General features: G+C 42.9%; 2 protein-coding genes across 4 annotated transcripts in view; one reads left to right on the top strand and one right to left on the bottom strand.

Moving 5' to 3' along the window:
- The window catches only part of ANGPT2 (angiopoietin 2), a 58,294-nt gene extending 53,501 nt beyond the window's left edge, over positions 1–4,793 (bottom strand). Inside the window, exon 1 of the mRNA XM_073589177.1 lies at positions 4,347–4,793. Coding sequence (XP_073445278.1) covers positions 4,347–4,646 — 300 coding nt within the window. The 5' untranslated portion in view covers positions 4,647–4,793. The remainder of the gene's footprint in view (positions 1–4,346) is intronic.
- MCPH1 (microcephalin 1) overlaps positions 1–26,830 on the top strand; it is a 461,844-nt gene that overhangs the window by 256,138 nt on the left and 178,876 nt on the right. Inside the window, exon 13 of one of the 3 annotated variants that reach the window (XM_073589175.1) lies at positions 9,868–10,511. The exons of the other annotated variants lie outside the window; for them this stretch is intronic. Within the exon in view, the coding sequence (XP_073445276.1) occupies positions 9,868–9,975 (108 nt within the window). The 3' untranslated portion in view covers positions 9,976–10,511. Of the gene's footprint in view, positions 1–9,867; positions 10,512–26,830 lie in introns of those variants that run through there. 3 annotated transcript variants of the gene reach the window in all.

Genomic DNA, 26,830 nt, shown 5'->3' with positions numbered 1-26,830 from the left:
TACAACATTCTAGATATCACTGAATGAAATATTCCAGTTGCCCATCTTTATTCATTATGTAGTGGAATGCATTTAGAACAATAAAACGTAAAAATGATCAATGTGAATCAAAATTAATATCCCATGGAGGTATGGATTTGGAATGATACTCAAAATCAAAGTGGAGAATCAAATTACAAACTGATCCAACTTCAGTGGAAATGCCTCAACACAAGGAAATGATGCTCAGTAGTGTGTGTGGCATCCACGTGCCTGTATGACCTCTCTACAGCACCTGTACATGTTTTTGATGAGGCGGAGGATGTTTTCCTGAGGGATCTCCCAGTCCTGGATTAAAGCATCAGTCAACTCCTGAACAATCTGTGGTACAACATGACGGTGGATGGAACGAGACATGATGACCCAGGTGTGCTCGATTGGATTCAGGTCTGGGGAAGGGGCAGGCCAGTCCATAGCATCAATGCCTTCATCATGCAGGAACTGCTGACACACTAAAGCCACATGAGGCCTAGCATTGTGATTCCTCAGAAGCTACCCATTGCCCACTGTACCTTCATATGTTCTCATAATGGGTCTGAGGATCTAGTCAGGGCATCCAAAGAATGCCTCCCCACACTATTACTGACCCACTGCCAAATTGGTAATGTGCAGGCAGCAAGAACGTTCTCCACGGTGTCCCCAGTTTGTCACGTTTGTCACATGCTCAGAGTGAACCTGCTCTCATCCGTGTATAGCACAGGGCGCCAATGTTGCATCTGCCAATCTTGTTGTTCTCTGGCAAATGCCAATCGCTATAATCACAACACCCATTTGTAGATGTCGGACCCTCATACTACCCTTAAGGAGTCTGTTTATTACAGTTTGAGTAGACACATTGATGTTAGTAGCCTACTGTTCTTCCTTGCACAAAGGAGGTAGCGGTCCTGCTGCTGGGTTGTTGCCCTCCTACGGCTCCCTCCATGTCTCCTGGTGTACTGGCCTGTCTCCTGGTACTGTATTTGCTCCATGCTCTGGATACTGTGCTAACACGCACCTACCCTTCTTGTTACAGCTCCCATTGATCTGCCATTCTGAATGAGCTGCACTACCTGAGGAACTTCTATGGGTTGTAGACACCGTCTCATACTATTGTACCTCTACTGGTGAGAGCAATGACAAAATGAAAAAGTGACCAAAACAACAGCCAAAAAGGATAAGAACAGAGAAATGGTCTGTGGTCAACACCTGTATAACCACTCCTTTATAGGGGTTGTCTTGATAATTGCCTATCATTTCTACCTGTTGTCTGTTGCCGTTGCCCAACAGTAGGAGAAAAGAATTCATTATCGGTGTTTGTTGCTTCATAACTGGACAGGTTGATTTCACAAAAGTGTGATTGACCAGTAGTTGCATTGTGTTGTTTAAGTGTTCCCTTTATTTTTTGAGTAGTGAACCTTACCAAAGTATTGGTGGCAGGTATGCAGCATTAGAATTATAAATGGGTCAGTATTATGTTGCTGAAGGACAGAGAACGTTTTGTCTTCATATAAGATTTTGTAGGTTTACCTTTTGGTGAAACTAGCATTATATAGGTACTGTTACCCTTTGATTGTCAATGTTTGCATTAATGTCCTGTGTGCCCCTTGCCCAAGGCAGACACATGGGAGCACATATGTGAGCCATTACCTTTTATGAGGTAACTGTAAACCACCACTTCATTACAAATTGGGGGTCTGCAGAACCCCTACTTTAAGCTATGGGTATGCTGTAAATATGAACCACAGAAGACATCCTGTAATAGTCCTGATATTGTCCACACACAAGAGGGTGTTCACCACCTGGAGCCAGTGGGTACGCACCACCAAGGGCTGGAGAGTGCGCACCACCAGGAGCCACCCATTGAAAACAAATGTCTTGTTCTTGAATGTTTAGGGTAGTTAAGTAAGAAACAGAAACTGACCCTAAAACTACTAAACTATTTTATAAGCAAGCAGATTGTGGAGCTCTGCTCTGGAGAACGGTTTTGCTTTCACCATGAGAATATTTCTTCTGTGGACCTTCAGTGAACCCTGCTCCATGCCTCCATTTACATGACCCTCATGTGACAATCATAAACATGATTTATTATCTTGCACTCTTAGTACTGTACAAACTGTATTTTTCTTTCTAATCAGTATGAGACATGGAAAAGGGTGACTTCACAAGGGACTTGTTCGGCATCATGGTCTGCACTAAGGTAAAACCTCCATGGCAGAAGGATAGCAGCTGTGTTATGTGGCTTACCTGTGTGAGTGGCCATGTGCTCCATTTTCTTTAGTATTTTAGTTATGCAGGCGTATCGCTAGCCACTGGATTGATATAGAATCAGTCCTCAGACCCCTTTAATAAAGAGCATCTAAAGGATGCTCTATAATGTAGCTCATTGAGGCACTAGTTATGGCTCTTTCCAGATTGATTGGCTTAGGGAATCATTAGTCGCACCCATGGCACCTGTGCATTGTTTGCAGCCATGACCACATGGTACCTCTACTTATAGATGTCCCATACCACTAGCTAACAGAATCCCTTAAAGTCAGACTATTATGAATGCAGATGGAGCAAAATGTGTCATTGACCCGTTTGGCAACTTGCCCGTGCTCATTAATATGAGTATGATAGTAGGCACTGTGGAAAGCGACGTATCGTAGTGTCCAGTGCCAAATGGCAAGCTAAGCTCTGCTACATCTGTAATATATCAGGGAATTTCACAACAGGCATTTCCCTAGTATTATACTCTTATCTGAATTGTTTCCCCACCAGGCCACAGTAGAAATCCTAGTCCTCCAGCAGACACCATCAACAGAATACAAGTCCTGCTATGTCCGTCACTCCTGTAATCCATCTACACATTATGGAAATTATGGGGATTGAGGCAGAAGCTCTGATGTCCATTCACAACTTCAGTTACTTCAGTCATCAGTTGGAATTCCTTTCTATTGTAAAGTAAGCAAATCAGAAAATTGCTTAGATTACAATTCCTTACTAGGTCCCCAAAGCAGAGCTTTATTTCCTGCTTTCTGATGGTATCTAATAGAAGTGGTGACTACTATCTGGCAATCTGTAATATATAGATATTGATTTGTTTAGTGTTATCTATAGTATACGGCATACTTGATTAGTATACAAGTACTGTATATATTATACTTGCAGTAATTGAAATATGAAAACAATTCTGCTTTTTCTTGCATGACTCATTAAATATATATGTTCCATCCCTCTTAGAATCATGGACCAGTCTAATAATAAAGTCTGAGATCCTGAATATGACCTGTACAATCCACCTCTTACACAGTGTCACCAATATATTATATACATGATCTACAGGCACCAATAATTCCTCATTTCCACACAGTTCCAACATTTACAGCTTGCCTCTGTACCCGCTGTAATTGCCCTGTACTTAAAGGGTTATACCCAAAAATGTGAAGTTTTCTCCTAATCTAGAGCATAATCAAAATATTTTATTATGTAGCACCAATATATTCAGCAGCACGTTATAATGCTGAGAGAACCAAACAATATCGGACATTAGGCTGTGAGTCCCAAGGACAGTCTCCGCAGGGCACCTTCTTGCATAGAGCGGAGGTGCTGTGCGCATGCTCGACCTCCTGTCCATTCATTGACTATGAGCCCCAGTGGATGGATCCTCAGCCATCAGTAAGTTATTCATTATCCCATGGAATAGCCCTTTAATAGGTTTCTCACCTGTGATGGATGGTGAAATTGGTCCAAATAGGGAATTTACACCCACAAATATTTTGTAAGGATAGAACCAGCCCTCTTCTTCATCTGTTACAAATGTCCTACAATTAAACCGTTTCTATTCCTATAGTGGCGTCATCCTATAGATGCCATTGAACTCTACAATCAGGATTTTAAGCATGTCCGTTTTCTGGCAGATGAGACAGATTTCAGTCTGATCAATTGGCCTTTTACACACACCAATTTAAATTGCTGTTGGTCTGATTGGACAGAAATTGGTCAGATCTAGTACAATGATTACATAGATTTTACAGACAGCCATGACAGTCACTAATATCTTTTACATCCATGTCTGCTCTTCTTCAGAATCCTATCCTACAAGTCTGGTGGCCCTGACATGGATAACGTTTGGTTAGCTGCTATAATGAGGACACAATTTAGCTGCGTTTGCTTTAGTGATATGAGCTGTTCTCCTTGTTCTGCATAGTAAAGCTTCTGATTAATGATGCACACTTATGCTAAATATTAGATGATAAATTCAGTTCTGATACATCTGCATTTTGCTTGGTTCTATAGATATGAAAAAAGCGCTCACATGGGTGACATTTTGTAGCACTCTTACTCACCTTTAGGAGCCACTGTGTGTTATTCTCCATGATGTTCTCCAAAAGCTGTAATCTCTGCACAGAATCATCATAGTCCAATGGAGCATCCCTTTGTACAGAATTGGACACATAGGGACTGGCCGGAGCAGAGCGGCAGCTGTCCACCTCCGGCAGAAGAAAGGTATAGCTGCAAGCTCCATGCTGCACCTGATATTGCTTTTTTCCTGGACTTTCTGCATTTTTCCGATTTGTTGCTAGACTCCCGTCAAAGCTCCTAAAGACCAGCAGCAGCATGGTGATCGCAGAAAGCCACATGATCATTTTTGTGTATTAAAAATTTTAAAATCTAAAAAATATATATATTCATATATCTCAAAGCTAATAAATTCAGGCTTTCGGTTATAGAAAATGTGCGAATAAGAGAGGCCTTGGTATTTCCAAATCCAAGCAGTGTTGCTTGTGGGTGAGAGATTTGGAGCCTGAAATACTTAGTCTCAAACAGCAAGCAGATGACATGTGGACAGCCTGGCAGGACCTCCCCTCTCCTGCCATAGGAGAGCTCTACTAAACCACGCCTGTTTCATAGGCTTTTGAGGGACTCTCACCAGAGATCCTGGGGAATGTCAGATGAAAATGTCTTTAAACCAAAGCACTTCAGTCCGCTGAACTGTTCTGTAGAGGAAGACAGCAGCTTCCTTTATGCTTAAGTAATTGAGAATCCAGAGCAGTCTTAGTTCCGAATGCAAATCTACTAAACATCAGAGATCTGGAGAGCTGACAATTAAATGAGCAGTATGTGCTAGTTACTAGTGTCATGCTGGCAAGCATGGGCTAAGTGCATCGCTGGCCACTCATCTTGGCAGTGTGCTATCTTGTGTAAAAAATGTGAGAAAATTATTATTATTATGCATTTATATAGCGCCATTTATTCCATGGCGCTTTACATGTGAAAAGGGGAAATATAGACAAGTATAATAAACATGTGTAAGACAAGGGACACACAAGTACATAAGGAGAGGGGACCCTGTCCGCAAGGGCTCACAGTCTACAGGGGTGGGTGAGGATACTGTCTAATCACACGTGCGACTTGGAGCCATATACAATGATATATCCGGTCATTGAGAAATGCACCAAGTAGTGTGTACGTCAAAAAAGATATATCTACTAAAGTAAAGGCACTGCAGCACTTCTGTTTTCAACCAGAACATCTTTTTGCTATAGATAGGACTTTATATTTGTGCAATGTGTCATCCTGAAATCTGTGTCATCCTGAAATCTTGTAACAAATACTGCAAGATTTATAAGGTATACCTTGGGTTCTCCAAAATGGGTTCTCATAGCTCATCTATGGTCCCAAAAGTAGTTTCTAGTGATGAGCGAACGTGTTCTGATAATGCGTTACCCGAGCGTGCTCATGTGCTAACTGAGTGACCTCCGTGTGCTCGAAAACTATGTTCAAGTCCCTGCGGCTGCATGACTTGCGGCTGTTAGACACATGCAGGGATTGCGTGTTTGTTAGGCAAATCACTGCATGTGTTGCGACTGTCTAACAGCCATGAGACATGCAGGCACGGGGATTCAAACATAGTTTTTGAACACGCTGAAGATACTCTGTTAGCACGCGAACATACTCTGGTAGCGTCACTAGTAGTTAATGTACGTGGATGTCCAACTGATCACCATCAGTACAAGTTTCACCATAGCAGCCAATTTTGCCTAAAAAAATAATTGTACCAAAAACCTTTGTGCTTAAAAGCGTCTAGAAATTATTTTTTATGTTGAAGACCACAAATGACCACCGAATTCTCTGCTCAACTGTCCACATATGGTAGGTAATATAGGAGTTATAACAATTTGCTAGGAATATTACAAGAATCCTTTTAATCCTTTTTAATGTAATTTTTTGGAATTTGTTTCTCTGCAAAAGTATATGGTATAGAATAGTCAATCATACATACAAAAGTCATTGTGAACCGGTAATGTCCACAAAGTACAAGTTCCAGGAATAAAGCAGCAGAATTTAGGCATTCACTGCTCCAAAGGATTCTCCCTTCTCATCTGTCACCCCTCCTTCCTCCTACTACACAGAAAAGCATGTTTCTGCTGCTATCTTCACGTCTACATGAGACTGACTGCTCAGTTTTCGCTGGGAGGTATTTTGTCTGATGGACGAGTTCACAATATGCTGTAGTGCTATATGCCCTTTCTGTATTGTGTTCAAACAAATATGGCAGCTCTCTGTAGCGCTATAGCATGCAAACGTGAAATATGTAAATTGAATTGCATTGCTGCACTAGAAATATGAAAAATTGAGAATACTTAGCACATAACTTGGCCAATTCAGGTGTACCTGGCAGCCACGTTAAGGCGATTCTCGTTTGCCAGGACCTAATGCCAATCCTCTCTTAGGCTACAGTATGTGCACACGCTGCGGATTCTGCTGCGGATTTGGCCTCTGCGGATCCGCAGCAGTTCTGCAGACAGTGTACAGTGCAATGTAAGTCTATGGGATTTACAATCTGCTGTGCACATGCTGCGGTTTTTCAACTCCGGAAAAGCTGTGGTTTTGAATCCGCAGAAAGAATTGACATTCCACTGCGGTTTGCCACCTATTCCATTGTCCAGGTGTCAAACCGCAGGGGAAAACCGCTGGCCAATCCGCAGGTAAAACCGCAGGTCATTTTACCTCCACTTTTACCTGCGGATCTGCAGAGATAAATCCGCGGGTGAATCCGCAGCGTGTGCACATAGCCTTAGTCTTCATTTCTTCTGGGAAACTAATGTGAATCCTCTCCTAGACTGAAGTCTATATCTCAATGGGGTATTATCCCGTTGCAATTAAAAATGCTTGAGGCTAAGGGGCGGAGTGCTCAGTCAGAAGGCTAATACAAATATCAAAAAACTGACCGATACATTATTAACCTCGTCTGTGTGATGACATGGATTATAGAAGTGCATGCTCTGGAATGAAGTCATATACAAGCTCTTGCTTTATTTTCCTTTATTTTCCCTGTTTTCCAGGTCTGAAAAACAGGTTTGAACAGGTCTGTACAGGTGCTTACCTAGAATAGCCAACTCAAATACAGTCAAACCCCTCCATTGAGATATAGACTTCAGTCTAGGAGAGGATTCACATATTGGAAACCGGTGTATGTAGCAGAAACTCTTGAGAGCGGAGAAACAGAATATCCACACAGGTTTGCAGGAGCAGGTAGAAAACCAGGAAGCCACCAGGAGCAGGACACAGGCAGAATAGTCTAGCGCTGACTAGAGGCTAGGGTGGGGTTATAAGGCAGGAAGACAAGGGCACATGAGGCAAAAATCACCACCTTGAAAGAGGGCAGGAATGCTCAAAAGGTAATCAAAAAATATTGAGTCCTGACATGCTCATTTGTGGAGCGGCTTCGTCTTTTGGTAGTGACCGAAGCAGGGTACTGCACATCCGCCTCCTATTGAAATCACCACTATCAGAAGTCTGAGTAGGTCTGCGATTGAGCAGTGGCCGCCATGGCCACTGAGAATAGCTGATAGGCGTGGGTGCCTTGAGTCGAACCTGACCGATCAGACATTGATAACCTATCCTAAGGATATTTCATCAATCTCTTTAATGAGAATCTTTAAAGCTGCCCTCCAGTTTTTTTTTTTTTTTGTTGTTGTTGTTGCAGCGCTGGAGTGGTGGCACTAATCTAAGTTCCCTAAACTTGGTCTCATACTTACAAACTGCCGTCTTCATCTTTTATCGGTTTGTGACCCACCGAGTCGCTCCAGTGTTTGCCGGGCGATCCAGAAGTCACAACTCAATGTAAGTCTATGAAAGCCAGAATGAGGGCAGAACGTGGGTCTCATAGACTTACACTGAGAGCTTGTGACCGTTTCCTCTGACTTCTGGCCACTTGAAGTAGCAGTCACAAAATGGCGGATCGGGACTGAAGCAGCACCAGGAAAAGCTGAAGACAGTGTCTGGTAAGTATAATACTAGGGTTAGGAAACTTACATTAGTGCCACCTCTCCAGCCCTAAAATAAAAAAAAATGCTGGAGTGGTGCTTTAACATTGAAAATGCAGTCTAGTCTGCAGGCACCATGTTATAGAGCTTGAAGCGCTAAGCAGATTAATCTTTAGTTTTTGGAAAAAGATTAAGTACAACTTGTGTATTTGTCATTCAAACTTTTGCAATGAGCAGCCCTACCAAATGACTGCTATCTCATTATGCACATACACAGGGAAGCCTGCCAGTCACTGATTGGACCACCCATATGACTATAAATCACAGAATAAGCAGATATTTAAAGGGGATCTGTCAGAAGATTTTTGCTATGTAATCTGAAGACAGCAGGCAATAGAGGGTGAATTCATTGATGTCATTTATTAGGCTGTGTGCTGTTCTTTACTTACAATGATGGTTTAATCACTAGGACATTATCACTGCCAGATCAGGGTCTGTTTTCATTCATAACGCTGCTCTCAGATGAGGTAGAAAAAACCTGGTGACAGATTCCCTTTAAATGACAAAAACAAAGGTTTCTTGCAAAGCTCCCCTTATAAACCAGAGCTGAGGACCCCTAACAAGCAGTGACTTATTCTAGGAGATGCATAGCTACCGTATTCGTTTGAATAGCTGTACATAATATTACTATTTCAATCTAGTGGCATTTGTTGGAAAATGACCAGCTTGAGGACATTTTACAGATAACCCTTTAATGTGGGAGTCACGAGATTTAACATCTGATTATTGTGGAACTGGTTCAGGAGCTGGATCTAGATCAATCAGCTGATTGGCATAGCGGCTCTCATAGAAGAAGGGTTGTCCATTATCATACCGCAATTAAGAAAAAATTCTATCTTGGGAAAGTGGTTAAAGATGTACATCTGTCAGCACCTCATCTGGATGATAAAGGGTCTCCTGCAGAGCTGAAGATCACGCCATAAGCATGCTTTTTGTGTAGGTGCTAATTTCAATGTAAGAAAGCACATAACTCTCGGTTGTCCAAGAAGGTCCACCTGTTCCACAACTTTCTCATAAAGGAGTCTTTGAGACTGTCCATCAACAAATAGACATGTGCAATATAAGATCCAGAGGGCACTGATGCAGTTTGGGGTGTTCTTACTTTATTGTACCTATTGTGGTAAAATGTAATCATTTTCTTAGTGCACTCACTTATCACAATGTTAGAAAATATTCAGTGATCTAGACTATATTAATTTTATTTTGCATTTTGCTCATAGAAGGGTTGTCCATTATCATACAGCAATTAAGAAAAAAACGTTTTCTAGTGTTTTGTTAATTTGATTTTTTTTCCAGTACAGTAACTTTTCAGTTCCTCACCATTTCCAAGATAAGTGTTTGGTATCAGTGAAATATTTATGTCCAGAGATCAAAAACCTATATAGAGCCTATTATTTATAGAAGCTGAGAGTTAGATATGTATCTGGGTAGACAATCCTCTGTGAGCTAAGCCTACAGTATCGGCAGTACAATTCTCTCCTCTTCCCTGAGGGTTTATTATATCCGTGTAGGTAAACTCTGTCTCTCTCATTTCTAGGTTATCTTTATATTTTCTATTACTTATAACAGAAAACAGCAGCTGTCTAATGACAGGTCAACCGTAATGAAGTACAAGCATATGATTCTATCTTGGGAAAGTGGTTAAAGATGTACATCTGTCAGCACCTCATCTGGATGATAAAGGGTCTCCTGCAGAGCTGAAGATCACGCCATAAGCATGCTTTTTGTGTAGGTGCTAATTTCAATGTAAGAAAGCACATAACTCTCGGTTGTCCAAGAAGGTCCACCTGTTCCACAACTTTCTCATAAAGGAGTCTTTGAGACTGTCCATCAACAAATAGACATGTGCAATATAAGATCCAGAGGGCACTGATGCAGTTTGGGGTGTTCTTACTTTATTGTAACTATTGTGGTAAAACGTAATCATTTTCTTAGTGCACTCACTTATCACAATGTTAGAAAATATTCAGTGATCTAGACTATATTAATTTTATTTTGCATTTATAATATTTATTTGAGTACAACTAGTTTTACTTGATTTTTTAAATAGAAATAATCTTGAAACCTAAGATACCTTACAGTCCACAGTTTGCAAATATTGGACCAGAAAGGTGATGTGTAATTTGACATTCTTAAGTTGGCCTGTTTTATTCTCTAGTAGCAATAAATGTTGGAACTTCCGACCTTTGTGTTATAATCAATGTACTTTTATTATTATTATTTATTAATATAGCGCCATTTATTCCATGGCGCTTTACATGTGAGGAGGGGTATACATAATACATACAAGTACAGTAATCTTAAACAATACAAGTCACGACTGGTACAGGATGAGAGAGGACCCTGCCCGCGAGGGCTCACAATCTACAACGGGATGGGTGAAGATACAGTAGGCGAGGGTAGAGCTGGTCGTGCAGCAGTTTGGTGGATCGGTGGTTACTGCAAGTTGTAGGCTTGTTGGAAGAGGTAGGTCTTCAAGTTCTTTTTGAAGGTTTCCATGGTAGGCGAGAGTCTGATATGTTGTGGTAGAGAGTTCCAGAGTAGAGGGGATGCGCGGGAGAAATCTTGTATGCGACTGTGGGAAGAGGAGATAAGAGGGGAGTACAGAAGGAGATCTTGTGAGGATCGGAGGTTTCGTCCAGGTAAGTACCAGGAGACTAGGTCACAGATGTACGGAGGACTCAGGTTGTGGATGGCTTTGTATGTCATGGTTAGGGTTTTGAACTGGAGTCTTTTGGTAATGGGGAGCCAGTGCAGGGATTGACAGAGGGGAGAGGCCGGGGAATAGCGGGGGGACATGTGGATTAGTCGGGCAGCAGAGTTAAGAATAGATTGGAGGGGTGCGAGAATGTTAGAGGGGAGGCCACAGAGCAGGTGGTTGCAGTAGTCAAGGCGGGAGATGAGGGCATGGACTAGGGTTTTTGCAGATTCTTGGTTGAGGAATGTATGGATCCGTGAAATATTTTTGAGTTGAAGTCGGCAGGAAGCAGAAAGGGCTTGGATATGTGGTTTGAAGAGAGTGTCAAGGATAACCCCGAGGCAGCGAGCTTGTGGGACTGGAGAAAGTGGGCAGCCGTTTAATGGATAGGTCCGTTGGGGGGAATCATGTGAGATGGGCGAAAGATGATTAATTCTGTTTTGTCCATATTAAGTTTTAGAAATTTAGCGGAGAAGAAGGATGAAATAGCAGGCAGACATTGAGGGATTCTGTTTAGTAGGGAGGTGATATCTGGTCCAGAGATGTAGATCTGTGTGTCATCAGAATAGAGATGATACTGAAAGCCATGAGATTCTATGAGCTCTCCGAGGCCGAAGGTGTTAACGGAGAAGAGCAGGGGCCATAGGACTGAACCTTGCGGGACTCCGACGGATAGGGGACGCGGTGAGGAGGTGGTGTGCGAATGGGAGACGCTGAATGTCCGGTCTGCTAGGTATGACGCAATCCAAGATAGGGCCAAGTCTGTGATACCAAGAGATGAGAGGGTCTGTAGTAATAGGGAATGGTCCACTGTGTCAAAGGCAGAGGAGAGGTCCAGGAGGAGGAGGACAGTGTAGTGTCGCTTGGCCTTGGCGGCTAGTAGGTCGTTGGTGACCTTAGTTAGGGCAGTTTCAGTGGAGTGGTGTGGTCGGAAGATGGAATGCAAGTGGTCAAGGAGGGAGCAAGAAGAGAGGTGGGAGGATAGTTCAAGATGGATGTGTTATTGCAGTAGTTTTGAGGCATAGGAGAGAAGTGATATAGGGCGATAGCTAGATACAGAGGATGGGTCAAGAGAGGGCTTTTTGAGGATAGGTGTGATTAAGGCATGTTTAAAGCTAGAGGGGAAAATACCAGTTGTTAGTGATAGGTTGAAGAGATGGGTTAGGTTTGGCATGAAGACTGCGGTGAGGTTTGGGATGAAGTGGGATGGGATCGGGTCAAGTGCACAGTTAGTGAGATGTGATCTTGAGAGTAGAGTGGAGAGTCGATCTTCTGTAATGGTGGAGAAGTTGGTTTTGGGGCAGGAGGGCAGGGCAGGTAGGAGGAAAGGCACTAGGGTTTGTTGACCAAAACTGAAAAGTACAACTTAACTTGTGTTCACCAGACAGCCCTTTTATAACCTATACAATGGATGAATGAGAACTTATTGATCGGTGGGGATCTGACCTCTGGGACTGATCAGGAGTGCAGGACACTTTTATCCCCATTAGTATAGAGCGGCAGTTCACATACTCGAATGTTGATCCATTCATTCCCTAGGGGGCTGTTAAGTGATGTGCTTTGCTTTTTCTGGCTGTCCCATAGAAAATGAATGGTGCTACAGTCTGCAGTGGGCACTTTCCCTCTTCTCTAACCACAATAAAAGAGCTCATCGGGCATAAAACTTCCCCGTTCTATAGCTGTAGGTCCCAGTGGGCAAACCCCAACCAATCCCTAAGCGGTCACCTATCAGGCAGATGGTTGATAACTTGTTTTCACTGGACAACCCCGTCAAGTATACATCTTTTACCTATTTTAACATGTTATTTTCAGTTTGCATCAACACTCACATGTAAAGCCAGCCCCTTGGGAATTATCACTTGATATTTAGACTGCACTGCTCTTTTTAAACAACGCGTTGTGTCAAGGAAAAAGGTATAACAGTTTCTGCAGAATTTTTGTTACCTAATTCACACTAAAAAGTATGTAATGACGTTTAAGCATATGTAAATACTTACCAATCACCTTCTTCCCTGGTTTTCAATGCTCACTTGATCCTCTTCTGGCCCACATGACTCCTCTCCAACTTTACCGATTCACACTGTATTGACTCTGTGGAGTGGTGGCTGCTTCCCCATTGTGAAGGCTACAAGATTCAGAGAAAGGCTTAATAGACGTATCATAAATGACCTCTAGTCCAAACAGTAACCTCTGTTGGAGCTGTTTATCAGATTTCAGGTTACATGGGCCAGGAGAGACTCTGGAAACTGAAGAAGATCGTGATCGGTAAGTATTTTAATACAATTGCACTACATTACATACATTTTAGGACGGATTAGGGCATATTAATTTTCCTGACACTTCCTTAAAACTTTGTTGTATTATAGTCAATGAGACCAAGAGCAGCTATACTAGTCTGCCATGTTTGGCATTTTAACTCTACCACTTTTCAAATGCATGGTTGAGGTGCAATGAAAAACATATTCTCAATTCGCCTTGAGTTTGATACAAGTGAAATATGTGAAACCGTAATTACAAAAATGCAAAATGTTGGCAAATTTTGTTAGCTTTTTTTGTTCAGATGCGATTTTCACTGCATTTCAACTGCTGCAAGTGAATACAGCCTTAAGGGGAGGTACACTCATGTTTCAAAGAGATCTCCATTCCAAGTTCCCGATCGCTGATGGTGGTAGAACATGTGCTCTGCAGCTCCAATCATTCTTTATAGGCCCACCGAACATAGCCGAGCGTTGCGCTCAGTTGTTCTTCAGCACTCCCATAAGAATGAATGGAGTGCAAATGCACGTGATCGACCACAGTTTCATTTGCAAGGAGCTTTTTAAAGCGCTGGTTTTCACGATCTGGGAGGTACCAGCAATCGGCAAGCTATTTCCTAAAGAGATATTTCCATAAATCCTTTAAAATCAAAACATATGCACTATTCTATTGCTCACAGTATGACTGATCTTCTAATTTTCCTGAAGCAATCAATTTTTAGAACTTCTCTTCATAGATGGATAGTGCTTCTTCTACTTACTGCTTATTAAAATTGCAGACATTCTTGAGATATTAACTTTTCTTTTGATTCCATCTTGTTGCCTAGGAGACCAGCCACTTCTGCTGTCTAGCTTGTAATAAGCTCTGTGCACAAGCTGTGCAGGATTAGGAGGCAGCGGCACGCTCTAGGGAGCTAGGCCATCTGCAAAGTGAAGTGTATAAGCTCATTGAAATAGTTTTTAAAAACTGCACATGTTTAGTTAGCTATTAGCAGTGGTCGGTCTCCAAAGCAACATTGGGAACAAACATTGTTATCCACTGCAGGAAGGGCAATTGATATATGGAAACAGATTTAAATCATCTGCTGGAAAAAGCCTGAAATAGATTCAAAACCAGCTGTAAGGGTACCGTTACACCTAGCGATGCACCAGTGATCCCGATCAGCGATATGACGCGGTCAGGATCGCTGGTACATCGCTAAGTGGTCGCTAGTGAGCTGCCACACAGGCAGATCTCACCAGCGACATCGCAGGGGACTGGGATCGCTACTTACCTGTCAGACGAGGTCATCCTGACGTCCTCCCGCCTGGCTCCACGCGTCGCTCGTCGTCACAGCAGGAAGCGCCGCAGGAAGTGGCCGACGAGGAATGGTCCAGGAGCTTCTCGCGTGATCAGCGATAACCAGCAGGGGAGCCGGTCGGAGGTAAGTATCACATGCAGCGATATCGCTAGCAATATCGCTGCAACGTCACAAAATCGGTGACTTTACAGCGATATTGCTAGCGATATCGCAGTGTGTAACGGGGGCTTAAACTGCACAAAGCTAGGCAGATTTATTGTAAATTCTTTAACCCCTTCACTACCAAGGGTGGTTTGCACGTTAACTCCCGGGCCAATTTTTACAATTCTGACCACTGTACCTTTATGAGGTCATAACTCTGGAACGCTTTCATGGATCCCGGTGATTCTGACATTGTTTTCTCGTGACATATTGTACTTCATGTTAGTGGTAAAATTGCATTCAAATAACTTGCTTTTATTTGTGAAAAAAACGGAAATTTGGCGAAAATTTTGAAAATTTCGCTATTTTCCAACTTTGAATTTTTTATGCCCTTAAATCACAGCGATACGGCACACAAAAAACTTAATACATAACATTTCCCACATGTTTACTTTACATCAGCACAATTTTGGAACCAAAATTTTTTTTTGTTAGGAAGTTATAAGGGTTAAAAATTGACCAGCGATTTCTCATTTTTGCAACACCATTTTATTTTTAGGGACCACTTCACATTTGAAGCCACTTTGAGGGGTCTATATGATAGAAAATACCCAAAAGTGACACCATTCTAAAAACTGCACCCCTTAAGGTGCTTAAAACCACATTCAAAAAGTTTATTAACCCTTTAGGTGCGTCACAGGAATTTTTTGAATATTAAAAAAAAAATGAACATTTAACTTTTTTTCACAAAAAAAATACTTCAGGTTCAATTTTCTTTATTTTACCAAGGGTAACAGGAGAAATTGGACTGCAAAAGTTATTGTGCAATTTGTCCTGAGTACGCTGATACCTGATATGTGGGGGGGAACCACTGTTTCGGCGCATGGCAGAGCTCAGAATGGAAGGAGCGCCGTTTGACTTTTTCAATGAAAAATTGGCTGGAATTCAGGTCGGACGCCATGTCACGTTTGGCGAGCCCCTGATGTACCTAAACAGTGGAAACCCCCCCAAGTGACCCCATTTTGGAAACTAGACCCCCCAAGGAACTTATCTAGATATGTGGTGAGAACTTTTAACCCACAAGGGCTTCACAGACGTTTATAACGTACAGCGGTACAATTAAAAAATCATATTTTTTCCACAAAAATGATCTTTTCACCCTCAATTCTTATCTTTCCAAAAGTAACAGGACCCTAAAAGATATTGTGCAATTTGTCCTGAGTGCGCTGATACCCCACATGTGGGGGTAAACCACTATTTGTGCGTATGGCAGAGCTCGGAAGGGAAGCAGCGCCATTTGACGTTTTTGGCTGGAATTGAGATCGGACACCATGTCGCGTTAGGAAAGCCCCTGATGTACCAAAACAGTAGAAACCCCCCACAAATGACACCATTTTGGAAACTAGACCCCCCAAGGAACTTATCTAGATGTGTGGTGAGCACTTTGAACCCCCCAGTGCTTCACTGAAGTTTATAACGTCCGGGCGTGAAAATAAAAAAATCGTATTTTTTCCACAAACATGATCTTTTAGTCCCCATTTTTTTTATTTTCCCAAGGGTAACAGGAGAAATTGGACCCCAAAAGTTGTTGTCCAATTTGTCCTGAGTACGCTGATACCTCATAAGTGGGAGAAAACTACTGTATGGGCACGTCGGGGCTCGGAAGGGAAGTAGTGACGTTTTGGAATGCAGACTTTGATGAATTGGTATGCGGGTGTCATGTGCGTTTGGAGAGCCCCTGATGTACCTAAACTATTGAAACTCCCCACAAGTGACCCCATTTTGGAAACTAGACCCCCCACGGAGCTTATCTAGATGTGTGGCGAGCACTTTGAACCCCCAAGTGCTTCACAGAAGTTTATAACGCCTGGGCGTGAAAATAAAAAAAACATTTTTTTCCGCAAAATTATATTTTTGCCCCCAATTTTTTATTTTCCTAAGGGTAACAGGAGAAATTGGACCCCAAAAGTTGTTTTGTAATTTGTCCCGAGTAGGCTGATACCCTACATGTGGGGGTAAAACACTGTTTGGGCACATGGCAGAGCTTGGAAGGGAAGGAGCACCATTTGACTTTTTCAACGCAGAATTGGCTGGAATTGAGATCAGACGCCATGTTGCCTTTGGAGAGCACCTGATGTGCCCAAACAGTGGAAACCCCCAATTATAACTCCAACCCTAACCTCGACACACCCCTAACCCTAATCTGAGCCCTAGCCCTAACCCTAACCCTAGCCCTAACCCTAGCCCTAGCGGGAAAATGGAAATAAATACATTTTCTTTTAGTTTTATTATTTTTCCCTAACTAAGGGGGTGATAACGGGGGGTTTGATTTACGATTTATGGCGGTTTTTATGTTTGGCGGCTGTCGCACGCTAAAAGACGCTTTTTATTGTAAAAATAGTTTTTGCATCACCACATATTGTGAGCTATAATTTTTCCGTATTTTGACCCACCGAGTCATGTGAGGTCTTATTTTTTGCGGGACGAGTTGACGTTTTTATTGGTACCATTTTCGGGCACGTGACATTTTTTGATCGCTTTTTATTCCGATTTTTGGGGCGCAGAATGAACAAAAACCAGTGTTTCATGAATTTCTTTTGGGGGGTGCGTTTACACCGTTCCGCGTGCGGTAAAATTGATAACGCGTTTTTATTCTTCGGGTCAGTACGGTTACAGCGATACCTCATTTAGGTCGTTTTTTTATGTTTTGTCAGTTTTTTGCCATGAAAACAATTTTATATAAAAAATAATTATTTTTGTATCGCTTTATTCTGCGAGCTATAACTTTTTTTATTTTTTTGCGGATGATGCTGTATGGCGGCTCGTTTTTTGCGGGACAAGATGCCGTTTTCAGCGGTACCATGGATATTTATATGCGTCTTTTTGATCGCGCGTTATTGCACTTTTTGTTCGGTGGTATGATAATAAATCATTATTTTTTGCTTCGTTTTTTATTTTTATTTTTTAAGGGGTTCGCTAAAGGGGTTAACTAATGGGACAGTTTTATAGGGCAGGTCATTACGGACGCGGCGATACCAAATATGTGAACTTTTATTGTTTTTGTTTTTTTTTATTTTGAAAAAATGGATTTATTGGGGAATATTTTTTTTTTTTTTACTAATTTATTTAGCGATTTTTTTTTTTAATTATTTTTAACACTTTTTTTTTTTTTTTTTTACTTTATTACCTTGTCCCAGGTGGGACATCACTGTCCTGTGACAGATCGCTGATCTGTCACATCACAGATCACTGTGACAGATCAGCGATCTGACACAGGCAGTGCAGAAGGCTTCCTCATGCCTGCGCTTTGCAGGCACTGAGGAAGCCAGCTTCCTCAGGCCCCCGTCGCCATCTTGGATTCGGGGGCCTGGAGGAAAGGAGCCCCCCGCAGCAGCGCTGCACATTGCGCTGCCGTGGGGGGCTCAGGGAAGCACGGAGAGAGCCCCCTCCCTGCCGATGCTTCCCTTTAACCCCCGGTACACCGCGATCGCGTTTGATCGCGGTGTGCAAGGGGTTAACGTGTCGGGGACGGTCCGTGACCGCCCCTGACACATTGTGCCGGGTGTCAGCTATGATAATTAGCTGACACTCGGCCGCGATCAGCGGCGCTCACCACGTGGGCGCCGCTGATCGCGATGACGTAATATTCCGTCCATGGTAATTAGGTCCATGGTCACATGGACGGAATATTACGTCAATTGTAGGTAAGGGGTTAAGGAAACCTGTCACATTGAACATGGTCTGAAAATACAACATAAAAACAAAATGAGCAATTACCTTGCAGTCTGTAAATACATAGTGATAGCACATGTAAATAACATTAGTTTACATTATTTTAATCAAAAGAGCATAAAAACAATCCCATCAAGGATAACCATTCATGATGGACCCGAACGCTTGTTGTTCACCTTGCGTCAGCAGACTTCAAAATAAAGGAGGGCTGAGTAAGACCCAGTCTTGACTGTACAGATGCACAGCCCAAAAAGGGGAAGCCATGCCTCTGTATGGACAAAGTTCAAAAAACTAAAGCAAAACCAAAGAAATGAGCTGGAAGGCATCTATTTATATAATTGCCTTGTAACGTTTTCATTTCCTGTTATGTCCAGATGTCACAGTATCTCAGAATTCCAAGCGAAGGAAGTTCACCGACCACTGTATTGGGACACCCAAGTGATGGGTGTGTCAATATGGAAACTGCTGCTGGTACCAACCTATTGCATGGTACCACCAGCGGAACACTGTCGCACCACACACACACACTCTATACACCGTACGCACCACACACACTCTCACACAAACACACACTTAGGTTGTGCCCACGTTGCGTTTTTTATGCGTTTCCGTTGCGTTTTTGCCACAGCGGAAACGCTTAAACGCATTCCCATGCAATCCTATGGGATTTCTCAGTTGCTGTGCCCTTGCTGTGGATTTTCCCGCTTTGGAATCGCATAGCGGTAAAATCCGCAGCATGTACATTATTTCTGCGGAATTGCATAGCATTGCATTGAAACGCTCACTTTACGCATGTGGCTATGCCCACCATGAATAAAGTGAGTGCTTCATGTGCGGATGGTACCCAGGGTCTGGAGGAGAGGAGACTTTCCTCCTTGCCCTGGGTACCATATTCCTGTAAAAAATAGAATTAAAATAAAAAATAGAGATATAGTCACCCTCTGTTGGCCTCCGGAGTCGTCCCGGTCCTCATTGGCGCTGGTGGCAACTTACGTTCCCAGGGATGCATTGTGCGAATTACCTCTGATGATGTAGCGGTCTCGCGAAGGAATAAAAGACATTACAGCAGGGGATCACAGAGGATTCAGTTTGTGAGGTAAAATAATTTACTGGCTGCTTTTAAGCAATATTTTACTTCACAAAATGTATCCTCTGCGATCTCCTACTGTAATGTCAGTATTGTCTTTTGCTTCCTCCCCTGCCCAGGAGCTGTGGTATTTTCTGTACATGGTCAGACACAGGGGTGAGAGAGACAGAGCACAGGAGGGAGACGGCTCAAACAGGACCACATGAGGGCAGAACACAGCACAGGAAGGAGAGAGACAGCAGACAAGGGGGATAGCACATGGGGTAGACAGGTCAAAGAAGAGTGCACAGATGGGAGAAGTCAGCACATGGGGAAAGAGTGGGTGCGTGGGTGAGCACATGGGGTAGAGATTCTCAACACTGCAAAGCCTGCCCCCATTGTGACATTACCGTCCGCCTCCATCTAGTTTTGGTATAAGTGCAATGTGGCAAAACCTAGGCTAAAAACAAAATAAGCAAATACCCTACAGTATGTAAATAAATGGTACATGGAAATAACATAAGGTACTTGGTTGACACTATTTTTTATCAAAAGATCATTTTGTCTGTTAAATGGCAACAGTGTGATTTTGCATCTACTAGTGATGAGTGAACGTGCTTGGATAACATCCAAATATCTTGGGCGTGCTTGGATAATATGCTCGAGTCCCTGCGGCTGCATGTTTTGCTTCTGTTAGACAGCCGCAAAACATGTGGGGACTGCCTACCAAACAGACAAGCCTCGCATGTGCTGCGGCAGTCTTGACAAATGTAAAGCATGTAGCTGCAGGGATTCAAACATCTGAGCACGCCCAAGATATTTGGATTACACTCGAGCATTCGCTCATCGCTAGCACCTACACATCACAGTTATACCAACATGTGTTCCGGCTCAGTTCTTTGGTTTGGCAGCAGATTAGATTCTTGTAGAGCAGAAAGTGCTCCCATAATTGATAAATAGTTTTGTTTCAGTAGCGCTTGTATGTCGATGAGATCGCTGCACTTTCTATGTGTAGGAGCCTAGTGTGCTGTCTTAATCTGTGATTTCACTCGTAAGGTGAGAATTGACGCTCATGAGGTAACCCATCCAATGGACTCCTTTGCTCGAAATGAAAAGGAATTAAATACAAGTTACATTGAATCTTTTCCTATGGACCTGTATCAGTCTGCGCTATAACATGCCGCCCATTGGCCTCATAGAATTCTTAAAATGTCAAGGTTCCTTTTAATTGTTGTGGTCCAGCTATTTCCTGCCTGATTTTATGTCTCCGAAATCTAGAAGAGACTGCTGTAGCATTAATTTGGACTTCACATTAGAGTCTGTGGTTTCCTATTACTAATAGAAGTCTTGGACTCGTTATAAAAGTATGGACCTGTTCTCCTTTTCCTTTCACACTGGCTCAGCATGTTACTGGGAAGACTTTCACACCAATAAGTTCCAGAGATGTAACTCTAGTCCTGCTGTTCCTTCAGACCTTTCTGAGGTACAGAACCACCAGTCTAGCTGTGGTTATTGATCTGACATTCTGGATTGTGTTTCTTGTACATTATCACTTTTTTAACAGCTCTTAATGACTTATTCACAACCTTGTCATGTTACTACGAGCTATTGAGCTCAACTGTATTGCTATTTTAGGCTTCTTATCACTCTGAAGTGAAGTTCAATTTCAGCTTTTTATCTCTGTAAGGAGACTCCAGACACGGCCTCTAAGGGGTGTCCTAAGAAAACAAGCCTTTTTTTTTTTATTAAACCTGACTTTTCACATGGAAACTAATCGTGATGGTTGTCAAATGTGAATGTACAAAAAGAACAATGACAAGCCATTGATCAAACTAATTGTGCATATGTCAAATTTGCAAATTGCTTCCACAGAAAGCGAGAGGAACGGAATAGTGATGAGCGAACGTGCTCGGATAAGGCATTACCCGAGAATGCTTGTGTGCTAACCGAGTGTCTTCAGTGTGCTCGAAAAATATGTTCAAGTCCCCGTGGCTGCATGTCTCAAAGCTGTTTGACAGCCGCATCTCATGCAGGGATTGCCTAACAAACAGGTGTCAGGAAAACTGCTGTCTGTTAGGCAATCTCTGCATGAGTTTCGGCTGTTGAACAGCTGTGAGACATGCAGCCACGGGGACTTGAATATAGTTTTCGAGCACACTGAAGACACCTTATCTGAGCACGTTCTCTCATCACTTGACAGGTACTCTAGTGCCACCTTTAAGAGGTAGCAATCCGAAAATTCAATATTGACTCTTTAAAGGACCTTGCCACATGACTTAGTATAAGAAGCCAAACCAGAAACTTAATTTGCAGACATGACTTTTGAGGCGTTTGCTCCTCATTACTGCAAAGCAGAAATTCGAGTTTGGACAGGATACACCTGTCTGCAAGTTAAGTTTCTGGTTTGCCATGAGGCAAGAACCCTTAGGCTATGTATGTGCACACGTTGCGGATTTTGATGCGGATTCGCCGCGTTTTTGGCCGCGCGGAATTACATCAAATCCACAGTGTAGTGCACAGCCAATGTTATTGAATGGTAAAGTAAGAATTGCTGTGCACATGCTGCGGAAAAATCCGCTCAGATTTGCTGCAGGTTTTTTTCTGCAGCGTGTCAATTCTTTTTGTGGATCCGCAGCAGCGTTTTCCAGTCTGGTCTCTTTTTTTTTTTTTTTTCTCTCTCTCATCACTCTCTTTAATCTCTCTCATATCTCTCTCCCTCTCATCTCTTTTCCAGAAGCTCAAGGGAGAAAATTCACACACCAAATCCGCACAGCAAAAAACACGTTACAATCCGCAAGAAATATGCATCAATTCTGCATGAAAACTGCAAGTGTTTTCCCTGCGTTTTCTGCCAAGTGATGCGGATTCTGTGTGGAAAATTGTGCAGACTAATCTGCAACGTGTTCATATACCCTTTGGGTGGATCTGCAGTATGGGACCACTTTAGTTTTAATGGAAGTTCTGTTTTCTGACAATATCCGATAACTTCCGAAGATAGCCGGTAATATCTGATCGATTGCAGACACCCACTGATTTGATATTTACAACCTATCATATAGATATGTCATGAATAAAAGTATTTACCCAACTCTTTGATGAGGTTCTCTGAGAAATGTAATATAATTTAAATATTACTAATTTTACTAAATAACTAAATTTAGCAAAAAGTTACTGTTTATATAGTGCATTTAGGATTCTAAATATGTCAACTGCCATCTACAGTCATTTCCCAGATGTCCCAGCTGATGCGTAATAGGACGTACTGCGCACAGGCCGAGTTTGCGGCCGGCCCCAATAGATTTCTATGGGGCCGCAAAATCGGCCCTCAAAAATTCCACTGTGCGCCGTGTACCGTACGGCCGTGAGGGCCGTATTTGCGACCGTGATAAAAGATCGAGCTTGCTCGATCTTTTTCACGGCGTACGGACACCGCCCCCATTGTAAATCAATGGGGCTGCAAAAACAAACAAGTTTGTTTTTGCAGTGCACCGTGACGTCTGTTTTTGCGGAACGCCGTTGTTTTTTCCAATACTATTTCCATAGTTTTTGCGGTCCGTTATTGCAGCAGACCGCCTCTTTTGCGGCGATTCATCCCGCAAAAACGGGCCGCAATAAAAGCTTTAAGTGTAAAAGTAGCCTAAAGAATGATTATCTTCTGCTTTAGTCCCCACTGCTCCTCCTTGGTGTCGTGTCAGGTACAGTTAATGGGGGGGGGGGTATTGCACGATCACAATGCCTGACTGTACACTGCTGTCACCCGATGTCGGTCGCTAGCAGATGTCTTTACACCACCCGTCCTGCTATGTGTCAGCTAGGATGGCTGGGAAACCGTTATAGAGGGTAGGTGACATCTTTAAAATTCTGACAGTTACCTTTTGATAATTTTTTTTTCAAAATATAGGCATTTAGCATTTTTTTATATTTAAATGTATTTTATTTTATTACATTTTTCAGAGAACCCCTTTACAATTTTCCTTCACTGGAGCTAAGGCGCCTAGACCAACCTCTGGGTCAAAGGTCATAGCATTATCCCTCCTCCTCCTTTACAGCCAGCATAATGTATTGTAGCAGGCAACTTTCTTCAGGCATTTGCCAAATGGCCTCGTCCCTCAGACTTCTAGATAAAGAAGCTTTGGACTTTTCCACTGCTGCAAAATCTAGTGGCATTAAAAAATCCCACAGTGTCAAGGTGTACACAATCAATTTTTCACACGGACCTCAAGTTAGGGGTACTTCACACTAAGCGAGATCGCTGATGCGTCACCGATTTTGTGACACAACAGCGATCTCACTGTGTGTGGCACGCATCAGCAATCGGCCCCCCTGCCGGGTATCGCTGATCGTGCAGGAATGTCCTGGGCCATTTTTTGATCGTTGGTCTCCCGCTGGCCAGCATGCATCACTGCGTGTGGCAGCGGGAGACCAACGATCAGTGAGCTCCCAGCGCTGTAAGCAGACGCTGTGAGCTGGTATCCAGGGTAAACAGCAGGTAACTAAGTGCGCGCGGCACGCGCTGGGAGCTGGTATCCTAGGTAAACAGCGGGTAACTAAGCGCTGTGCGCACTTAGTTACCCGCTGTTTACCCTGGATACCAGCTCCCAGCGCGAGCACACTGGTATCCATGGTACACAGTGGGTAACTAAGCGCTGCGCGCGCTTAGTTACCCACTGTTTACCCTGGATACCAGCGTGCTCCCTGGTCCTGATCACTGGTGAGTCTGCCTGTTTGACAGCTCACCAGCCATCATGTAGCGACGCACCAGCGATCCTGACAAGGTCGCATCGTTGTCGGGATCGCTGGTGCGTCGCTAAGTGAGACTGGACCCTTAGTTAAAATAAATTTGCAGCAAGCGCTAGTCTGGACCAATTTCCAGATCAGACTGGAGCATGCATCTCCTGCACCCAACCTATGTGTATAGACACACGATACATAAAGTAGACCTGGTGGACATAGTCTAACGTACCACCTGTCTTAAGGCCCCGTCTCACATAGCGAGATCGCTAATGTGTCACTGATTTTGTGACGCAAGAGCGATCTCGCTGCATGTGACACAGCGACGACTGCCCCCCCCCCCCGCTGGATATTGCTGATCATGCTCGAATGTCCTGGGCCATTTTTTCATCGTTGGCGTCCCGCTGGCCAGCATGCATCGCTGTGTTTGACGCAGATGAACGACCTCGTTGGCGACACAGAACTCGGACGCAGGCTGGAATCATTCAGAATAGCTGCTGTGTGACAACGCACCAGCGATCCTTACCAGGTCATATCGTTGTCGGGATCGCTGGTGCATCGCTATGTGAAACGGGACCCTTAGAAGGAGCAAACCTGATAACTTACCGATTCTCCTAGCTGTCAGTCAGACATTACAACACACACATGAATATATCAGTTGGATAGAGCTTTTGTTTGTTTGGATTTTGGTATTAGACCTTTCCACTCGTTAAGAGCCAGTCATTTTCTGTGCTCCCTCTGCTCCTGTACATCCTATTTTTCCTTTAAAGGCAGCACTATAATATGTAGTAGTGCTGGCCCTTGTGCAAAACTTTAGTCCTATTTCTGGGCCACTTAAATATATGATAAAAACTAGTGTTTTTGAGGTTTCGTTTGCCCACTGTTGAGAAAGAAACCAGACGGCTTGGATTCCCCTGGGAACACATGAAGGGATTATGTAGTGAAGATCTATAGTGCTCGTGGTTTGTTTGTATGGGAGCCTCTGTCATCTGAAGAGCACACTGACAGCTAGTCTAGAAGATAAGACTGCTGCGGAGTGCGTGATACAGTATGAACTCTGCCAGCGTGGAAGCTCTTGTCTGCCATGGTCCCTTGTGTTGTTATTGGAGGACACTTTGTGTATATTGTCAGTATGGATTGGTTTCTATTTTCAACAGTATACTTTGGTCGCTATTACTTTCAACAAATGTTTTTTTTTCTTTAACTGTTCATGAAATGTGAATGACACCCTTTCATCGTACAAATACATTGTACCATCAGATGCAGCATTGGTGTCCCTTACTGACTATATAAGTGAGTAAGACCAGATGGGGCACTTGTGACATGGTCGCAAAAATAATCATGTTTTGACCAAGCTTTTCTGACTGTGTTGTTATTTAGCTGGGTAATTATCACGTGTTCCACATTGATCAATTAAATTTGGTAAAAAATGAGAATTCAGCTCTCAAAAAAATTGATGCAAAAAATTAACAATTTTGGTTAAATTAGGTTTTCTGCTGACGTATTGGCCACCTTCAGAACTGTAAATAATTAAGGAAAAATACATGTATCATATAAATGAAACATTTCCAAAAATATCTATGTGCAATACCTGAGATTCTATTTATAAGGGCACATCATCGATATGTATTCTTCTTTAACTATTTACAGTTCTGAAGAAGGCCAATATTGGCCAAAACGTTAGTGGAGCATGTTACTTAATAAAACTGTTTGTTTTTTTCAGCAATTCTTTGGAGTGCCGAATTCTCATTTTTTATTATATTGGAATACAATTTGTGCCCCCTGAGAGGAGTGTCACATAGCCCTTTTTATTCCAATTAAATTTGGATCATGCAGTCAAAAAATAACTCGCCAAATTTTAACATGCCTTGCAGATTTCAGCCTCCTCGCTGATTAATAGTGATGAGCTAACATGTTCGGATAAGGCGTTATCCAGGCATGCTCGTGTGCTAACCAAGTGTCATAGGTTTGCTAAATATATGTTCGAATCCCCACAGCTTCATGTCTCTCAGCTGTTAGCTGCGTTCCAAAACGTCGCTACTTCCCTTTCGAGCCCCACATGTGCCTAAACAGTTTTTTCCCACATGTGGGGTACCAGGGTACTCAGGACAAATGGGACAACGGCTTTTGGGGTCCAATTTCTCCTGTTACCCTTGGGAAAATTAAAAATTGGGGACTAAAAGATCATTTATGTGGAAACAAAATAGGATTTTATATTTTCACGCCTGGGCATTATAAGCTTTAGCGAAATACTTGGGGGTTCAAAGTGCTCACCACACATCTAGATAAGTTCCTTAGGGGGTCTAGTTTCCAAAATGGGGTCACTTTTGGGGGGTTTCCACTGTTTAGGTATATCAGGGGCTCTGCAAACGGAACATGACGCCCGCAGACCATTCCATCAAAGTCTGCATTCCAAAACGTCATTACTTCCCTTTCGAGCCCTGCCGTGTGCCCAAACAGTGTTTCTCCCCCACATATGGGGTATCAGCGCACTCAGGACAAATTGGACAACAACTTTTGGGGTCCAATTTCTCCTGATACTCTTGGGAAAATAACAAATTGGGGACTAACAGATC

Source organism: Dendrobates tinctorius, unplaced genomic scaffold (genome assembly GCF_039654945.1).
Source record: "Dendrobates tinctorius isolate UK_male_01 unplaced genomic scaffold, ASM3965494v1 ptg000107l, whole genome shotgun sequence".
Lineage (NCBI taxonomy): Eukaryota > Metazoa > Chordata > Amphibia > Anura > Dendrobatidae > Dendrobates > Dendrobates tinctorius.
The sequence above is the reverse complement of the archived record's forward strand: the minus strand, read 5'-3'. Positions and strand labels throughout refer to the sequence as shown.